Consider the following 21,755-nt stretch of genomic DNA (forward strand, 5'->3'; position numbering starts at 1 on the left):
GCGAGCTGATATGTGAGCTGATGAAATCAGTATCAAAAAATGAAATGACATTATTTTTTTTTTATTTGCAATTTGTCTTAACAAATTTTTTTGCTTGATAATATGACATTCACAAAAATAGCGATGTAGTCAGTCAAACAATTACGCATACAAACACGTTGCGACTTGTTCTGTTGTATTAATGAAATCGCGTACATGAACGGCTGGCTATGTTGACATTTGAGGTCAATACTGTACAGTAGATTCAGAAATTATTCAAGGGTATTATTAATGTCAATTTTGCGATTGGATGGGTATACTTATGATAAGAACTCGCATTCTTGTATTAAATACACATAAATATATGGATGTATTGATGGATGGCTGCTTAACGTCCAGTGGCAAATAAATATGCATATCCAGGAGGAGAACATGTAAACATGTTATATGAATATCAACCCTGCTGTGTACCAGACCGACACGCTGAGCCTGATTTTTAACGTGATTGTTCACAATGTAACAGAAAAAGAAAGACATTTCACCTTACCATGACTCATTATTCTGACTCCGAGCCGACCAGTCTTTGTTCTTACTCCTTCATGCCGCTTGATTCACGGAGAAGCAGCAAATACAAATTCTGAAGTCATTGGTTTACCCGGCCGGGGTTCGAATCCGCGACCTCCCGCACACGAGGCGAGCACGCTACCACGAGATCACCGAGGCGGTATAAATGTATGTAGATTTGTTTGATATCGCAATAATTAATCTGGCATGTTTGCATGTTCTTAAAAACAATTACAATAATAAATGCACGCAAATATTTCGAAATTTACAATTCCTATCGGGGCCTGTCCTGTATCTTTAAATTCACGCCGGAATAGGTTCAAAGGCAAAATGTCAAAAATGAAAATTATTCCATTTACTCAATATAAATATTGGCAATATTGTTGCTTAAATTTGTTTTTTTTTAATGTTTTGAAATTATTCAGTGTTGCTTTAGTGTCACAAATGCAACTTAAACAACGCACTTATTTAATGTCTCTTCATATATCTAGTTTACCACCACCAGTTTATATATCAATTATTGATTTCCAATGCTTTATATATATCGATATTCAATTAATGAATTAGGGCACATGGCTAAACTGTTGTTTGACCTTAACTGTGAAGCTTAAGCGTTTTAAGTTCCACCACTGAAAACTTCTTGCTACCTTTTTGAAAACAAAAACGAAAATAATTGTTCTTGCAAAATTGACATCTTCAAGTATTGCATGATAATTCGTTCCATGTATATAACTTGTTACTGTTTATTCAGACTGAATCACTTACACTGATGCATTCTAAAGGCTTAGTTGAATATAAAGTGCAGGACATTTCAAAATAACTATTTAGCATTTGAATTTGTTGAACGATATGAACAAGGCTGTTCATGTGTTACCTTTATTGTGTACGAGTGCAGTTCCTATCTGGTATAAGTGTCCATCTGTACCGTAAATACTGCTTTGCATTTGTATATACCATCAGTTTCCGATAACGACTTGGTATTGGTGGATTTCGGTAGGGGCAATGTACCATCAGGCGTCCCTTCAAGATTTTGAATATGTTCCCTGAATTCAGACCAGTGCTCCCAATTGCCAAACGTATAATTAGCAGGGTTCCCGCTCGGATTGCAGATCAGTATTAATTTGTGCTCAGTTAGTCTGCGTGTTATTTCAACAACTGGTGAATCTGTCAAAAAAGTAAATTAGTTATATGAGTCCTATATCTATTCTATTATTTATGAATTGTATTTGCTGAGGTTGTGTCTCAAACTATTTACATTACAGTTTTGCCTTTATTTGTCTTTGCAATATTTTGATCCTTTTGGTCGTATGACTCTTGTTGCTTGTAATTGGTGCACTCAGCTTTCCTGTTCTCAGGATTGGACTATCCTGATGCGGGTGGATCCGGAGGTACGATTCAAAAGCAAAAAACATGTCCAACTGATGTTTTGCTAAATTTTCTAATGGATCTCGCTCGATTGCCAAACTGATTAATTTGCATACGAAACACAATACATATATTGCTCCAAAACCATTTTGAGTTTGGTTAACTACATTTCATGTTCAAGATATTTTGGAGAAGTTCTAAATAAATGCCAAAATCTGTCAAATTGTTGTTATGTCCTAACCTCGGGCGTTCATGATTGTGTGATCAGTTTAGAATTAAGCAACAATATTGTTAGAACCTCAACAGATACATGCTGCTCTGTGATACTGTTAATTGAAGTTAAGATTTAAAGACATTATGAAAAGTGCCCTCGCTTGACATTATTTTAAAGGAAGTTATCCGTATCTGTTTTTAACAATACACCCCAAAACTATTCAAATTATTAAAAACACTGTGAAGAAAGCACTTTCCTTTAATCCTTTGAAATTATTCCTTGTTTCAAACGGTATGCCACCAATATCTTAATGATTTACTTACACTGAATATCCAACTGTACTTTAAATGACAGTGGATTAGCTAGGAATGTACTGTAGGCAGAACATACAATTGATTGCATGTTTTCCTTTTTTGTTGGAATGAAGGAATATGTTACACAATCTCTTCTCTCTTTCCAAGTAGATATTCCATTTGTTTTCAAAACGAGTGTTGCTGCTGGTCTGCCACTTTTGACAATACACACGATCGTTAGATTTTTTCCTTCGATTCCGCGAACAACTTGTTTTCGCTTTTTCATGATTACTTGATGTATTGTTAAGTTGGAAGGTAAACCTATAATATATAAAATTGATTCCACTTTTTTAAAAAACTGTAACAATTAACCTCTAGTGTGTATTTTTTCACCGACTTAGGATATATGGGAAGTTCAAATAATTTTGAAGAAGGTGGAAAAGAACCGCAATTCATTAGATATCATATAAACAAGTCAGCACTTATGTGGTGACATGAAGTATCATTCATATGGTCATACTTTTAAACTATGTGTTACAAAACTTTAACATTTTCGAAATACTAAGAATATTTTACCCTAGGAATAGATAACATAAGCTGTATTTGCCTGACCCTTCGGAATTTGTGGTACTCAATGCTCGTCAACATTGTACTTTGTTTGACTCTTTTGATCTTTTTTGATTCGAATGTCATTGATGAATCTTTTGTAGACGAATCGCTCGTCTGGCATACAGAATTTTAATCCATGTATCTATCATGAGTTTATTGTCATGACAAATTCGCTACATTTAAGCTATGTGAATAAATCAATTCTTAATAAGACCGTTTGTGTATTGGTGATAAATAACCCTTGGCCAACTTTACTATATCATAGCAGCAAGCTTTTATTAACGGAGGAAACTGGAGTAACATGAGTGAATCATGTGAATAACCAACCTTCAACAGAAAATGTGGCAATCCTTGTCCTTGAAATGCCTGTACCAAGTGGGGAATATGACAGTTGCATTCCAATCCTTTGATGTGTTTGAGCTTTTGGTTTTGCCATTTGATTAGGGAATTTTCGTTTTGAATTTTACTTGGAGCTCGGTATTTTTATTATTATTAATTTTTGAATACTTACTTTTTAATTGCACATTGTAAACATTATAATGTGCATCTGTACCAGGACTCCAAAATTTGCATGTGTAGCTTCCTTCATCCGCAGATGAGAAACTTCTTATCTTGAGGTTGCATTTACCAGTGTGGGTTCCACCAATGATATCAATATTAGTGTTTTTCAGTTTTGGATTCAGCAAGTGTCCATCAGTGTATAGTATATATGTTTTATCTGTCGCATTGCTGTCCATTGAAGATGGTACTGCCTTTTTCGATATACGCCAGGCACATTCAGATTGATCATACTTATAACAATTAAGTTCAACGGTTTCATTCGTGCCAACAAAAACAGTCTCATGTGGATAATACACACCTTGTACGACACAACAGAAACACAACATTAAAATGTAACACACACATAAACGAACTATAATATAACAGTGGCCATTTTCCTGACTTTGTACAGGACATTTTAAGAAATAAATGGTGGGTTGAACCTGGTTTTGTGGCTAGCCAAACCTCCCGATTGTATGGCAATGTTAAAGATTACATTAAAATGATAACATTACATGACAGGAATACAATACAAAAAAATGGGAGAACATATAGGACAGAGAAACATACGAATAATAGCTAACAAAAGGTACCAGGTTTAAAATTTAAGACGCGCGTTTCGTCCACACAAGACTAACCAGTGACGCTCAGATAAAAAAAGTGCAAAGCCAAAACAAGTACAAAGTTGAAAAGCATTGAGGACCAAAAGTTCCAAAAAGTTGTGCCAAATACGGCTAAGGTTATATGTCTGGGATAAGAAAATCCTTAGTATTTAGAATACTTCATACTTTTGCAAACAGTAAATTTATACAAATGACTATATAATAGATATACATGATAACACCGAAGTGGTGACTAACTACAGAATAAAACCGAATACATAAAACAACATAAACCAGCACATAAAAATTCACAGCCGAGTTAGCCAAAGAGATCAACGCAAAAAAAAGGTGACATCACATTTGAATTTCAAACTACTCTTAAGAATATAAAAAAAATCATTAAACTATCTTCAGTAAAATAAGTCATTGCAAATGCTTGAGTCAGTTAATCTGTCAAAGCGTCACCTGATTATGGCTAGTGTTTTCAGTAACCGTTGTATTCCACTGTTTGTCAGATATATTTGCTGTTAAAAAGAAACCGTATCCTAAATGAGTATTGAATACTCTAAAAGACCAGACAATATTTGCGGTATTTGGGTTCAGACTTCTGTATGGATTTTTCTAGACAAACTTAAATCATATACTGTGTATATAACCATGGAAGTCAAATGTTGATATATTCACACCACAGTACAACTTACCTGGAGAACGAAGTTCACACATTACATTGTGTAATACTAACAGCTCCAAAAAACTGCTAAACAATATCATATCTGTAATAAAAATGTATATAGCGTGAATGATAAAAACGGTAGGGTACACTTTTGAATAACATGATATAGTCAATTTAAACAGACCCAATTCATTGGAGTTTTTAATGTATCACTTATACCATTTAAATGACTTGTTTCAGACTACAGCGCTTATTTTCAAGTATCAATAACTAACTTATATTGAAAATAAATGTATTGCTAATTAGAAGATGATACCAAAATAAATCATAAAGAAATACCTAATGCAATGGTGTGTATTTTTTTTCCTGATTTGCAATGTAAGGATGTATAACTTCATAAAACAATTTTCGAACTGTCCAATAAAATAATATTTCCGTTATTCAATTAAAACAAAACACCATTTAATCGGAAATTATCAATCGATGTTCAAGAGTTTCGTGCCGGAATAAAATAGAAAACGAGGACGAAGTATTAATGGTTAAATACAATTTTCCTGAACTCAAAATATATAATTTGAAACATGTCTCTACATTGAAGTATTACAACTAAGGATTGTTTTAATTGTGTAATATGTTTACATGAAGAGTATACACTATCAGTTTTGTTTCTCTAAAGCATGTTTTATTGTTTATATCATGTGTTGACTCCATGATTTTAAATAAAATTAGATAGAATAGTATGAAATTTATGGTAGGTACAGTAATTAATTCATCTTCCAGTCTCATAAATCATAATTTATCTTTTAAAAGGAAGATACACATATGTGTACCATATACAAAAAATTGAGTGACTCGCAAGAACTTCGATACGAACAAACCCGCTTGAGTTGACAGTGTAAGCGTGTTTAATGATAAACATGCACCACCCGAATGGGAATTCAAACGCAGTCAAAAAGTCTTTATCGGGAATAGAATATAATCTAAAAAAATACAGATAAGATGACTATGCTGGTATCTAAAGATCATAGACCGCGAAACCTACCACTAGTAAATTGATACACAGACAAATCTTTTAGGTCAACCAATTCGTAATAGTGACCGTAAATTTTAAGTACTTAGGGTTTTAATCTTTCTTCCTCATTTCTCTGTTAGAATAGTATTTGAGTAAGAAACCCATCCATGTTATTGAAGTCCGCATAGTGTGAATATGCACAAGCATATGCCTTGTAATACATGTTATATATTACATATACATGTTATCAAGTTATATATCAAATATGAATTTTGCAGCTGCTACTCAGATTGTATAAAAAAAAGCAAAAAGATGATGAACAAAGGTTATTCTCGTCCTTTGTCTAAAACAATTCAACGGAGGATACCAAGAGCTTGTTGATAAATATTTCGTATTAACCTCACAAATTATACATATTTTTAACCTTTACTGTTTAGTCCATTTTTGGTAATATACTTTTGGCGTTGCTCGGTATTTATACTTTCCGCCATTGTAACTATTGTGATATGGTTATTTTTCATTCTTGTCTTTCATTTTTGCTAATTTACTTTGTCTTTAGATAGTTTTTGTGTTATCTCTGTTGAAATAGTTATTTGTTTTTATAGTGATTAAGATTATAACACAATGCTGACTGCTGTACCACAATTTTTGACAAATTTACCTATTATGTCTGTTTGTTTTCCTCACACATTGTTGTCAATAAAATGAAATTCTACATGTTCTATGCGACTGTCATACACGTGAGAGGTTAAGCTAGCTACAAAGCTAGATTTAATCCATCTTAATATAAATAAAGGAAATGCATGTGCAAGTCAGGAATATGAAAGTTGTTTTCCATTCGTTTGATGTGTTTGAGCTTTTGATTTTGCCATTTGAATTTTACTTGGAGTTCATTATTTTTGCTATTTATTTATTTAATTTTTTTTGGACAATATTCTTCAAAGTTATTGTGACTGTCTGCCTTAATGATCAACATGTCATAGTATGCAGGGCATATATAGTTTGCCATTCAATTGTATACAGAAAATGTAGACGTGATGGAATTCAACAAGTTTTACATATTTTGACATACTAGTGACTTTGTACTTTTTTTCAAAACTTTCTCAAGAGATTGTATTATATTTTGGGTCGCACTGGTTGAGCATACATGTAAGAAAACTTGTTATAAAAAAAAATGAATGTAACAAGTAAAATCACCGTTTTTCAGTTGTCAATGACCACTCAGTTCTCCGTTTTGTTTTTAAGTATGTTTAAGAAGGTTGCATTTCATTCTGAAGGCTTCAATTATGTTTAACGACACGGTACTGGACTTGTTATATATATGAAACATTATTAAGATCATTTACAAGTTTTTATTTTCGAACAATCTCAATCTGAACGAACAATAGACCATTGTCTCTTTACTATGTTAAGCTGCAGATTATGTTTAACTCTGTTTACCAGCTAATATCAAATTTGTGCAATGACTAATACATTTTCCTCTGGACTTAACACTCATACAAATGAAGAACTAAAGGCAGACACTGACGAGGTTCATGACTTGCAAATGTTGAACAGACACATTAACATGTATAATCAGGTTTTTTGACACTTTATCTCGATTTAACTTTCTGGAAATATCAAAGGAATTTAATAGGCTGTCCATCTCATCTATCCGAAATGAGAAAGAAATCCATGACTCTTCGACTCTGTACAATAGCGCCTTCTCTATACATACTATAGAAACTTAAATGTACATCAGTGTTTATGATTCTGACGTCATTGTTTTTATTTTGAAATATTGCAATGCATATACCAAACGTTAGATGTTTAATATTAAGAAATAGCATGATTTTCAACAAAAATAGCACAGCTATGTAATTATTGAAAATGTCACCTTCACATAATTCGAATTGTAACTTGATTCTAAATTAACTCAAAACGTGAAGCCGACTGTTTCTTGCGCTTAAAATCAAAATATACACACTGAAGCGCATTTTGATATATCAAAAGTATGAATAATTGTGCTGGTGATAAGTAATCGACATCTAATATTTAAATACAGTACATTATTAGGTTTTTTAAATTCTATTCTAACGTTTAAGGTCAGTCATGTACAGAGGCAATAATAGGTGCACCTGATGGGTCAAAAGATGAATCAAATATATGTTGTCAATATCGATCTAATTGATAGCCAGTTTCCATGTGAACAAGAAGTCTAGCAATTAATAAGGCAAATATAATCTAGTTACAAATGAAACTGTTTTATGTAGATTTAAAAAAATATTCTTAGCCAAACGATTAATATGTTATAATACGAAGTTATTAGCCAAAATGAAGACGCACATGTATAGTATATCATGAATGATTAAATGGTTAGAAATGTTATTATGGAAACTTTCTTTTGTTTGAGTAGAAGAAGTATTCTAGGTAATGTTGTCATATTGAGGAGAGTTAGTCATTATTCAGTTGACATGAGTGATTCAATATTGTAGGTGAAACGTGAATTGGAAATCCTGGTTTAAGAGCTGCCTTGTATTTCAAATATCACATAAACGTCTGGTCCAAGACCACAACTTATGACCCTTATTCTCGTTATTCACGAATATAGATCCATTTTATTAAAGTGTATTTTTTCTTTCTCTTTTTTCTTTCGCTTTCTCATTCATTTCTAAGTTTGTATGGGTTGGAAATAAAAGAAGAGAGCTAAAAAAATGTGTTTGATGCAGTATTTTAAATGATTTAAATATGAAAATAGTGATTACGCCAGGTACACACAGGTAATATATACAGTTATCGGAACATCTCTTGACTTGTCCATAGGGGTATGGATGTGTATTGCCTAAATTTGTAAGGTTTAAAAGTTCAATTTTTCTGAATGTTGGATATTAAACACACAAAAGATTTGACAAAAATAAGAGATTCGATTTTTTTAATGAGATAAAACGTTATAAAAAAGTAATAGATACATAAGTTGTGGTATGTGGCTGTCTACTCCGATTGCGCGAGGTTATAGCCAATGATTCCGACCGTCATCCATGTAATTGATGGCAGAACTCCTACACTCAAAATTGCATTATGATTGAAATAAACAGAATGTGTATTGCAATATGAGATTCAAGAACAATAAAGTAATTCTGTAGAAGCTCGTTGTTCGGAATTTTACTAATAACTGTCGCTAAGTCTATATCATGAGGTATGTTGTTTATTATTGCAAACCAGATCCTTCTTAATGTATAATCCTTTATTATCCCTTAGTTTTGTTAACCTTCAATGATTTAAAAGTTTTTTTTTTGTCTTGATTTTAGTTGTTGGTAATCTCCTTAATCTTAATTCTTAATTTGTTCAATACGCGCCTGTTTGCAGCGAAATCAAAATGTAATTAACGTATATATTTTATTATTAAAAACAACCTTTAACAGTGTCACATATGCTGTATATTGGTAATCATTTTACCCCATGATATAAAAAATTAGGATGTTTTGATTTCACTAAATGAAATTCATTGCACAACTGTTTTTTCCCTTAGTTCTGTTAACCTTCAATGATTTAAAATCTGTTTGTTTTTGTCTTGCTTAAAGTTATTGATAATCCTCTTAATCTATTTATTGAATGCGAACAACTGTACTCGTATGTTCCCTTAATTACCATTAACTCCGAAAGTGTTTGGAGGAATAAATGTAAGAATTGATCAATGAAAATATGATCCAACGACTTCCTTAGAAGGAAAGAATCAATGTTAAGAAATGAACAATTCTGAATTTGTTCAATACGCACCTGTTTGCAACGAAATCAAAATGTAATTAACGTATACATTTTATTATTTACAAACAACTTTAAACAGTGTAAATGAGGCTGTATATTGGTAATAATTTTACCCCATGGTATGAAAAAAATAAGGATGTTTTGATTTCACTAAATGAAATTCATTGCACAACTGTTTTTGTTTTAGTTAACCTTGCTTAAATGGAAATATAATTCTCACAAACGTGAACTACCGAATCAGATTAATCATCGGGTTTGTACTTACATGAGCAACATGACAGATGCTGTATAGATCATGTTCAGCTTACCCATCCAAAGCGCGACCAAGATCATTCAAGGGTTTTTGTTGCGTTTCTGTTGCTCAGTTTGTATTCTATGTTATTTGTTTTGTGTACTTTTGTTTGTGTTTTCGTCGTTTTTCATTCTTATGCCACAGTATTGTCAGTTTGTTTTGACTTATGAGTCTGAATATTCCTTTGGTATCTTTTATAAGGCAGTTGTTATCAAATAGTCCGTTTCTATGTATGTTGGCTTTTGTTTTTTGTAGCGGTGCAGTGCTTCTGTTGTTCCAGTTGTTTTCCTCTTATAGTTGATGTGTTCCCTTGGTTTTAGTTTGTAACCCGGATTAGTTTTCTCTTTATATATTTATGACTTTTGAACAGCGGTATACTACTGTTGCCTTTATCTATAAGAATTGGCGTTCAAATTCAATGTTTTGATTGATTGATTTTGGATTAAACTTGATTTTCTTATATTCCTTTCAAAGGATGAATGACATGATTAAGTTATTTTCTTCGCTCTTCTTAATACCAAATTTTTGTATATCTATTTAATGGTTTTTAACGTTTCTTGTGATCATATTATGCAAAGTGTTTCTGTCGTGTATTTATTTCCGCTTGAACTGGAAGCAGTTATTCGACTGGGAATACAATAAGGATATGAGGTATGGGTTTCAATGAGGTAACGATCAAACAAAGACCAACGTACACGGATGAACATAGATATAGGTACTAATAGTTACCATGTGGCATCCAAACTGTAGATAAAGCAATTTCATACATTAATCTTTAAGTGCAATTATGATACGAACTTGTTTAATTATTAAAATGAGACAATTTATATATTTAACCAAAAACAAGCATGACAGACGGTAGCTGACGTAATTTTTTCCTGTACAGGGACAATTTCAAAACATGTGTATTTGTTGTGTTTGTGTGCTTTTACGGATCTGCTCTAGGCAATTAGACGCTAAGACGATTCCATGGTACTTGTGTATTTCATCTTGCGTAAATGTACCTGTAGTTATTAAGAACAGTTGTGTTTGTTTATATCTTTGTATTGTGTATTTTATTTCGAAAATCTGATGAGTATTGCAAGTCCTTGTTGAATTTGGCGTTGTTGATGGTATATATTAACTGGTACCTTTTAATACATTTCTTGATTTCAAATGTTGAAATCTGAGCTTTTCTGATGAATTTCGTTCAAGACGCTAGACATACATTACCTTTAACTTTCATACAATAGCAATTGGTCGATAATACTACTGGTGGAATATCAGTCATCAAGAGTATCATCAGCTCAAAAATCGGTGCGTCCGTACACACATGATTATTACATGCATTCCAAAATTACCCGTTGATAATACCCTGACGATGCAAGTGGCCTCCCTCCTTTTGGAGTTTATCCGATTCACTCAGTTTTTTGCTAATATCTTGACTTGTCCTTTCCTAATTGATTTACACAATTTGAATAACGGTAAACTACTGTCGTCTTAGTTAATAAATTAGGAAATTATTACTTAACTAGTGTTTCAAATCCTCCATGCAATGCTGGCCTTAGATGATTGGGCTATTTTCTAAAGTTACCTCTTGGTGATATACTTTAGTTCCTAGCGTGTCTACGTATTTAAACGGGTTAGTAGTGTTACCTTGAGAAACGACTTAATACTTTTCCCCGACTAAGAATGTCGGAAATGTAAGGGCAGATATTTTATCATGCAATTGGCCTGAAAATGTACTTATAATTCACATTGGTGTGACTCGATCAGTCATAAACTACTCATAAAAAACAACAAAACATTGGTAAAAAATAGATTAAAAGAAAAACAACGTTCCTTCAAAAACTACTAAGAAAACATCAGAGAAAACAGAAGGAACCCTACTTAAAGCCTTGCAAAACTTCTGACGGATTAGCAGCTCCTGGACTACCTGCGATAACAGTTATGATAGTCCTGGGCGATAACAGTTATGTTAGTCCTGGGCGATAACAGTTATGTTAGTCCTATTGGAATTCGTTGTTGAGTCACATCAAGTGATAAGTCATCACACAGATACGGAAAGGTAAATTACTTGTATCATTTAACTCTAATATATAACCAAATGCATTGATCATCGGCCATGTTAATTTTCTAACAGTAAAAACGGACCAAAGGCAAATGATTATTGGATAATAAATACAAGGACCACATTTATTAATAATCTTATGTTATGTAGTACAAGTCTACTAAAAATTGAAATCTGAATTCTAAAACTTTATCTTATTATTTCAGCATCAAGTTAATATATTCTGCCTCATTTTTCCGTTGATCAATGTGTGACCTGTGAAAATCATTGTCCTTTTTGTCGAAGTCGTTATCAATATAACTCAGATTCGTATTTTCTTGGTCGTTATTTTCATAAACATGTGGGTTTGTTTCAACCGTTGGTGTATCATCATTTCTTAATTCAAAAGAACGTCCACAAGCTACTTTCTCAAACGGTGTTGAATTTTCATAGATGCCGAATTTATTTGTAGTGAGATAAACATGTGGGTCGTCAGCATGATTTTGTACCACCAGTGTTGTGTATGGTTTTTCGTAACCATCATCATAATTTTCTGAAGTGTCTATGTAATTGTCGGATGATGCTGATGAATGTCCCGAGGACTGCGGGGCTGTATTTGTATTTTCAACACCAATAATATTGACCGTTGAACTAATCGGATTATCGTTTTCTGAAATAGTAAAATCGCAACATATAACATTCATTTTAACTAAAACACGTATATATTTCTTCATGAACTAACGCTAATGTTACACAAAAAAACATTTTAGTACGTTCTTATCATATTCTACTATAATTGAATAAATGTTATTGTGTTTATTTGTTTATTTCTCAACCTATTAACAAAAATACATATTCAGAAGGTTAATCTGTTAATCCTTTTTTGTTAATGGTACTAACCCAAAGTCAGAAAACTTGAATGACTCTGTTCAGATTGTTTAACAAGTTGTTTTGAAATTAAGCTGGCAGTAGTAATGACTGTGTGTAGGCTAATTTAACAATCCAATCTTTATTGACTAGGATTGTTAGTTTTCCTACAGAAGGTCGCTAGTTCTCTTCGGGGAATTCGGCTCCCTCTACCAATAGACAATGACTGCCCCGAAATAGCACAAGAGTGCTGAAAGTGGCGTTAAAACACCAATCAATCAATGTACTTGAAAGCCGTATCTACCATTTTCATGGGTTGTTGAATCTTTAATCAATCATTTAAGTATTATATTGACAAGATAATAAGACTTTCATGCTCCGATAAACAGAAACTAAATAAACAAAATCATATCGTAGAGAACATAACAAATAACAAATCGAGAAGGAAAAGGATCTGCATCTACACAATTGCTAATTGATAATTTGATTTTAATTGCTAAATTTATTTGTTATCTGTCATTATTTAAGTGAAAAATTTCATCACACTGCTAGATATTATTTTATTAATTTGCTGATATTTTATTTTTTTCAACGGACATAACGTTAGATTATTCTTAAACTAAGTTTATTTAAAGTAAGGGGAATCATAAGAAAACACATTAAATCAACAAACTCAAACTTGGGGAATTGCACGTAATCCATAAGGAGTGGGACCAGGTGCTTCAACATAAAGAAATAGTTGCAATTATGATAAAAACAATATGGTTCATGTATAAACTATAACCACATTTTCCTCTTGAAATAATCGTTAGTTGTTTGTCAAACGAACTGACGGATTAATATGCCCTCTTTTTAAACGGTCAAAATGTTTGGAAGCATCGACAACTCATCGATGCGTTTAATTATGTTTAAGATACAATTTGTCAAAGCCAGTTGCAAATACCAACAACATTTATAATGAAAAAGTGTAATTGACATCACATAAGTACGAGTCCAATGTAAACATGACCGAAGAACTCTTAGGGACCAACACCCATTAGCACACCAATTAACTTGTAAGTAGTAATTCGAATTAGAACGTTACCATTTTCTCTAATTGTACTTTGCAATGTGATGCGTCTGTTATCATCTCCATTTATCTCTGTATAATGAGCACTTTCATCACTACTGGCCTCGGTTGTTGGGACATTTGTTGTTGTTATCATCCTAAATATTAATACAGATGTAAATAGAATTAAAATTGAAATGAGCAAAGTAACATCTTGTAAAGACTATTTATTCAAAACGTGTATTGCTCATAGCTAAGTGTATGAAAGTTCCGTTTTGATATATTGAATTTAAGTAATACTTTTTTACTTGATTTCATAGTTTTTAGTCAAATAGTTCTTGCAGCCGCAGACGTTACTATCTTGGCAATCATCAATCGGTCACCCATTAGTAAATAAATCATTGTCCTTTTTGACTAAGTCGTTATCAATTTAACTAAATTTCGCATTTTCTTGATCGTCATGTTCATAAACATGTGGGTTTGTTTTAACAGGTGAAGTATTTTGTTTCCTAATTTCAAAAGAACGTTCACAAGCTACTTTCTCAAAAGATGTTGAATATTCATAGATGGAGAATATATTAGTAATGAGATAAACATTTTCGTCGTCAGTACGATTTTGTACCACCAGTGGTTTGTCTGGATGTTCATACCAATCATCATAATTTTCTGAACTATTTGTGTTATTCTCGGATGATGCTGATGAATGTTCTGAAAACTGCGGGACTGTATCTGTATTTTCAACACCAATTATATTGACTGTTGAAATAATCCGACTATTGTTTTCTGAAATAGTAAAATCGCATTTTTTAACGTTCATGTTAACCACAACACGTGTAATATTTCTTCTTAAACTAACGCTTGTGTTAAATGTAAAACATTTTATTACAATTTGATCATATTTGACAAATAATAATGACCGCTAAGAAATAGCACAAAAGTGCTGAAAGTGGCCTTAAAACACCAATCAATCAATCAATCAATAAACTTGCGTGTCGTATCTACCCTTTAATGAGCTATTGAATTTATTTCAACATGTAGAACTAGTTGCACAGATATAGTATTATAAAAAAAAAAGTTTACGTATAAATTATAACCATAATTTCCTCTTGAATTAATCGTGAGTGTTTTGTCATTCGAATTGACGGAATAATATGTCCTCCATTTAAACAGATATAAATAAAATTTCTCAAAGCCAGTTGCAAATATCGACAATATTTATAATCAAACAATGAAATTTACATCGCATTTGTACGAGTCCAATATAAACGGGACCGTTGAACTTATAGTGACCAACTTCCATCAGCATAGGTACCAACCTATAGCTAGTAAATCACGTTAGAACGTTATCATATCTGTTTTTATATGTGTACCTTGCAATGTGGTCCGTCTGTAATCCTCTCCAGTTATCTCTGTATAATGGGCACTTTCATCATTACTTGCCTCATTTGTTGGGATATTGGTTGGTGTTATTATCCTGTACATTAATGCATTATGTAAATAAAATTAAAAATGAAATGAGGAATGCAAAATCTTGTAAAGACTTTTAAAACAGACGACTATTTATTTTAAAAAGTGCATCCTCGTGTGTAAGCGTTTAAAGTTCCGTTCTTATATTATGGATTTGAGTAATCCTTTTATGATTGCGTAGTTTTTAGTTATACAGTTCTTGCAACTTATGCACTACTGTTTTTGGCGATCATCAATCCGTCACCGACTAGTCATATTCATCTCAAGTTCACATAAAAAAGTCACCAATCCGTCAAATTTAAGCAGAGAAACTTTGATAGAACTAATCGGACGGATAGGAGAGATCGATCCGTCTCGCCAACTTGAACCCTTTTACGTCGCGGTTGACCGTTGGTTTATTACAGAATAATTACCGTGGGTTTATATAAGATGCCTGGCCGAAGATGTTTTCTATTGTTTGTCATTATTTGTTTTTTTAGTTTTTGCCATGGCGTTGTCAGTACTAGTTCGACTTGTGAATCTGAAAATCCCTTTGGTATCTTCCGCCTCTCCGTTAATCTACACGAACAAATTTGAAATACCGGTTCTCTTTTACTTTTACTATTATATAAACAAAAACCATCCAGAAGTATAACAATTACTAATAAACAATGACAGTAAAACATTATAAGCGTTTCGTAATATATGTTGCAATAACTCAAGCAAGAATTTGATTCAAACTACATTAAACTTGAGTGTATATAAGCAGGATAAGCGCTGTCGTTGTGTGAAAAGGGAGAGGGTGCCCACACAGTTACAATTATGAGCAGAAATAAGAAAGTATCACATCCTGCAGACTCATTGTAAAGATTGAGATCTAAATTTAGAATTGAACGTTATGTTTGTTATGTAACACACATATAAGAAAATAAGAGTACGAATGAAACAATTGGCATCATACGGTGGACAATCATTTCTGATTTTTTGCAATAATCATTGCGATCAAGTTGCGTACACATGATCGATAGAAGTGTTGTCGTCGAAGTACGCGTTTGTCGCATGTCTATATTGCGTAGATATTTCAATTATATATGTATTCGCCCGATTTGTGCATTCAATTAATGTTCTGGTCGATTAATGATTGTTACGTAACTAGCACATGTAATCTGTCAGATAACGAGTCTTCGGATCATCTATCAATCATGAATTATTCACCTATCGCTCAACTTAACGCCAAACAGTTATGTCAATGGTAACAAGTACTGTTATTTGTTTGTATGACTTTTAATTGGAAATATAATAAACATATAATACAAAATAAATGTCGCTGATAGAGTAGTTTAGAATTGCAAACTTTTTCCTAATTTTATGTATGATTACAGTTCATTGATTACTGATCATATAATCATTTTTTAAATAATGTTGTGATTTTTTGTATAATCTATGACAATGTATCGTTAATTATTCACAATTGTTTTCAAAGATGATCTCAGGTAAAAACTCATTTGAAAAGAATATCATTAATCAATAACAGGTGTACTATAAAAAAATATTTTAAATTTATTTAAATCCCCGAATTTATGTTTAGACATGAGTGTTAGTTTTTCGAGATAACGAACGCAATTTAAATGATTATGTTAACATTGGGACCATAATTTCGTTATAGACAACTCGACTCATCCAATTACGACTCATTAGGAGCAGACATACATATATTTATATGTAAAAAGTAAAATACCAATACAGGCATTTCCTTATGTAGAAAATGGTGGATTAAACCTGGCTTTATAGCTAGCTAAACCTCTCACATGTATGACCGTCGCATACAATTCCATTATATCGTCAACAATGTGTGAACAAAACAAACAGACATAATAATGTTTAGGACCACAAGACTTTTCGATTCATTGGAAATCGCAGGTCAACCGAGTTCGAGACAACGACAGTCAACTGTAGATTACTATAAAAGCAATGTATTACTAAACACAAAGCATTAATTAAAAAAGGGCAAACCTTAACCGTACAAACCAAAACGAATCAAGTAGTCATTCGAATACTTTCTAAAATCATTATTACTAATATAGTTGATATCCTAAACATTTTGGAAAATTAACAAGCATGATTGGCTTGGACTTAATGAAAACATATCTTATCATTCTAAAAAAAAAAGACACATACCTTCTCTTTATCTTCTGCTTCAGGTACCCTACAATTTGAAACATGACAAAAAACATACATAGCATTATTAGTTACATAGTGTGCTAGTGACCTAATAAATATGTTTGGGGTCAGTAAATTTTATATTGGGTAGAAGCGAAGAATCCCCATATGGAATTTACTGACGCAGTATATATCGTATCAGGTCACTAGTGTAACGAATTTATCCAACCGACTATCAAAGTGATCAAGACTTCAATACCGTTAGTATTAAGAACCTACTTCCATTGGTCCATAAAAACAAATGCCAACAATAACAACTTGTAAGCTTTAAACGTGTTTTATGAATTTATTTCAATCGTTCATCATCATTTCTCCGTCTTAACCTTTCAGATTTTTCCTCAACACCGTGTTGTTTTTATTAAGGGACGTAACACCACTACTAACCGTGTATTGAAATAAGCTCCGCCTACTGACCCAATATGAAATATACACGGTCTCCACGCGGCTGCTTTTAACCCAGCATATTCCTAGAAATTTATAGGAGGTAAGATAATTATTAATATTGAACATGTTAATGAATCATTTTAAAGAATTGACTTATATCATGTTCAATTTTGAAATCTAACAATATTCTTACTTTTCTATTTATTCGTTGACATTGAATCTTAGTGCTACACATATCATTATCTGTCTATTCTATTACAGTAAAATGATTTCATTATATAGTGCTTATTTCAAAGTATTTTCTGCTCGTTATGTTGAATACGGTTTCAACGTTACATTCAACAATTATGTTATGACCGTTTGAAAACGTCATTGTTAATTTGTAAAGGCAAAATGTAAATATTCATACTCTATAATGCAATTTTGAATAAAACAAATAAGCTAATATCAATGTTTTTTTTTTTCCCAAAACATACGGTTATTGAGACATTCATGAACACAATGGTAAAAGGGTTTTTTTCGTCTCAAGAATGGTCATTGTATTATTTGGCACATACTGTTTATATTTTCGATGATACATTTCGATTTAGTAGTAGATATTACAAATACTAATCATCTCATTAATTAAAACAAACACTATGTACTTACGAACGTATAATCCAACCCCAGCTCCTAGGACTGTTAGAATTATGCATAATACTACATAGACGATGCCTTGGTAAGATAGTGACGTTTTAACTGATGATTGGTTGTCTAAAAAGTGTTAAACATATTTTTCAATCAGAAAATCGTAAAATTACTATACAAACAACTACATGTATAAGATATAACAAAGTAATTTATCGATCCTGCCATTGAGAAATATCATAACAAGGGCATTTTCATCTGTTAAACATATTTGGCAACTCTATGAAAAAGTTTAAACCACTATACACACTTTTAGAACACATTCTGTTAATTTCCACCAGCGCTAAATGACGTACTAGTTTGCAACTATAGGTAAACATACGGCATTCAACAATAAGCGAACCCTATATCACATAGCACGGCATAAAAGTACTCGACAAGATGAACGTTTAGCAATTCAAACAAGAGAACAAAAGGCCCGATTTGAGAAAAAAAAACCAACAAAAATGATCAACAGCAACAAACGACAACCACTGAAATTTAGGCTCATGACTTTGGACAGGCACATACAGCATGCGACGGGGTTAAACATGTTTGTTGGCGTCATACCCATCTCATAACCTGGCCAGTTGTTTAACATGATAACATATTCAAATCAGTTGAAACAGGCTTGCCCCATCATATAGACAAAAAGCACACAAAACACAAATTGAATTTGCCTGAATCTTAGACACACTGGCACTTAAATGACGTAGACGTTACCAACTATAGGTCAACGGATGGTATTTTTTGTTTGGTTAGTTATTTTGAATATATTTTTTCATCTAGGTATTTTTAATAGTTAAATAAGACATCGACTATTTGTCATAATTTAATGTACAATAACATGCTGATTTAATCAAACAACGAAGGATTTTAATACATACTATTAACATATCGTCTCCGAAGACACTCAAAATATTGTCTTTTATTTTGAAGGCATTTTTAAAGAATAAGGTACATTTAAGATGTATGTGTCACTGCAAATTGAATGGAAATAGATTTTTAAAAATCAGATTTTTATACTCGAAATGTAAAGCTTAAAAATGAAAAAAAGAAAAAAATAGCCAAAGCATTGGCTACACAGTTTGAATGCAAGGTCATAAAGTGAAGTCTTAGAAAAACATTTAAGATTTTGTTTTTTTAGATCATTTCAGGAACATTTTGGTTACTAGTAAAAAGACAGAAGGTGTCGTCCAACTTTGTTTGCCACTGCTAGATAAATCACAAAACACATATCATGCGTAAACATGATTTTTGGCGAAAATTTTATTCTTTATTATTTTTGAGCTTGTTCGAACCAGAGTATCCCAAAATGCTATATTTACTAATTACAAAGATACGATTACTAACAAAATATCTCAAGACACAAAGTAGAAATCTGAAAGTACTCGCAGTCACCATGGCTATTGACAGCTAGTCCAAAGCCAATATCAACTAATAAAATAGTCATGTATCAAAGACATAAAATAAACCAATCTGTTAACAACCAATTGACTCATTGTAAAGTCAGCATAAACAGTCACAGAAAAACTATGCTTTAATTTGGAATCTTCTGTGTATTTTCCGACGTGCTTACTTTTAAAAAATAAACAAGGAATGTTCGTGAATGATATTAAAAGGATTACACTGCGCTTGCTGACATACCACGATTGTAATATATAAAATTGAGGATGGAAACAGGGAATGTGTCAAAGAGACAACAACCCGACCAAAGAGCAGAAAACAGCCAAAGGCCACCAACGTGTCTTCAACACAGCGAGAAAATCCCGCACCCGAAGGAGGGCTTCAGCTGGCCCCTTAGCAAAAATGTGTACTAGATCAGCGAAATGGACGTCATAATAGTACACATATGATCATGACTATCATTCTTGAATTAGTTTTAATAAAGAAAAAGTACCTGCTATAAGGTTGACAAAGTTAGTATGATTTTAAGTATTATCCATATTTATGTTTAATCGTTGCAAAGATCAAATGTTGGAAAAAAATAGGCAGAGGGTACCAAAGTGTTTCCAGATTTAATTAAAAATTCATAATAGAGAATATAACTCAATTGGTAAATTCACAGATCAGACAACTATTGTGGTATCGTATCAACACGATTAACACTAAGTATCACTGACACTAAAAAATTGAGAGATTGTGAAGTGTGAATTCCTTCTCAAAACAAACATGAAACAGAGTTAGACATTTCTTTGTCAGAGAACGTAATATTTCTAAACTTGAGATCAGCCTAAGAATTTGACAACACGAATTTCATGATAATAAAGGAGTTTACTACATTAAATAACTAGTTTCGTAATGTAGATGGATACCGTGCACTAATTACATTTATCAACTGTTAAACACAAATGTTTTGCAATATTTTGTGTATTTCTTGATGCATCTTATAGAAACATGCACATTTACATAATCTCCTTTAGGAACGTGAACAACCTAACCGAGTATCAAAACATGAAGTGTAAGTAGGATCACAATAACTCAATCGACATCACCATGATGCCATGACTTAAAAAAGGCACAAACACAGGCACCTGTTGTTAATACTTAATACTCAGTATTGACAAATTGCTGACCTAAAGTCATTACAGGAGTGACAGCGGTCCTTTTGCTTTCACCAATTTCGTTTCTTGACAACAGCCGAACAAAATATTGAGTGTTTGGAGTCATGTTATACAGGATATTTGACATCCTAACCTGCATGTTATCAATTATAGGTCCTGACCGTGTCCATATTTCATCGGGTTCTTGTTGATATTCTATGAAAAATGTCTGAGGTTCTCCTTCGTTATATGCAAGACACCATGATACTGCTATATGTCTATCATATGGAATTACTGACACATTTGTAGGAGGTTCGGGGCGATCAGCTTTGTAGTAAAATTTACATACTACAGACATTAAGTGAAACACAAGATTTTTGTAAGTACTGTTTTAAATTAAACGTAATCAATGTTTTAAGACAAATTTATACCGCAACCATGTGATGAATGTACTTTTGATGTCAATTGAAATCGAAAAAATATACCTAAGACTAGATGTTTATTGTTGAATATGTTGCAAATAATACAAATGCAACTTTAGTTAATGAAGCTTTATCCAGGAAAGCGCTTGGGACACACGAAAGTTATAAAGAAGTGTTTTCATTTGAAAGTACAAACGTGTAGACTAGCATTACCCAGTCCACAAGGCAATAAAGATGTTAAAG

At 32.4% G+C, this 21,755-nt stretch overlaps 3 protein-coding genes across 3 annotated transcripts in view; all 3 read right to left on the reverse strand.

Annotated features, from left to right (window-relative positions):
* LOC127717469 (uncharacterized) overlaps positions 1-21,755 on the reverse strand; it is an 84,314-nt gene that overhangs the window by 48,652 nt on the left and 13,907 nt on the right. The gene's annotated exons all lie outside the window — the stretch shown is intronic.
* LOC127717472 (uncharacterized) lies at positions 1,258-4,023 on the reverse strand. The gene is made up of 3 exons (XM_052223115.1): positions 3,536-4,023; positions 2,446-2,736; positions 1,258-1,707 (listed from the first exon to the last, which is right to left on the reverse strand). The coding sequence occupies exons 1-3, from the start codon at positions 3,909-3,911 to the stop codon at positions 1,442-1,444; spliced, it is 933 nt and encodes a 310-aa protein (XP_052079075.1). The 5' UTR covers positions 3,912-4,023; the 3' UTR covers positions 1,258-1,441.
* On the reverse strand, positions 12,049-17,568 carry LOC127717473 (uncharacterized). Its single transcript, XM_052223116.1, has 5 exons — positions 17,456-17,568; positions 15,202-15,305; positions 14,482-14,614; positions 13,868-13,989; positions 12,049-12,586 (listed from the first exon to the last, which is right to left on the reverse strand). The coding sequence occupies exons 1-5, from the start codon at positions 17,518-17,520 to the stop codon at positions 12,135-12,137; spliced, it is 876 nt and encodes a 291-aa protein (XP_052079076.1). The 5' UTR covers positions 17,521-17,568; the 3' UTR covers positions 12,049-12,134.

The sequence above is a fragment of the Mytilus californianus genome, unplaced genomic scaffold (assembly GCF_021869535.1).
Source record: "Mytilus californianus isolate M0D057914Y unplaced genomic scaffold, xbMytCali1.0.p SCAF_10, whole genome shotgun sequence".
Classification (NCBI taxonomy): Eukaryota; Metazoa; Mollusca; class Bivalvia; order Mytilida; family Mytilidae; genus Mytilus; species Mytilus californianus.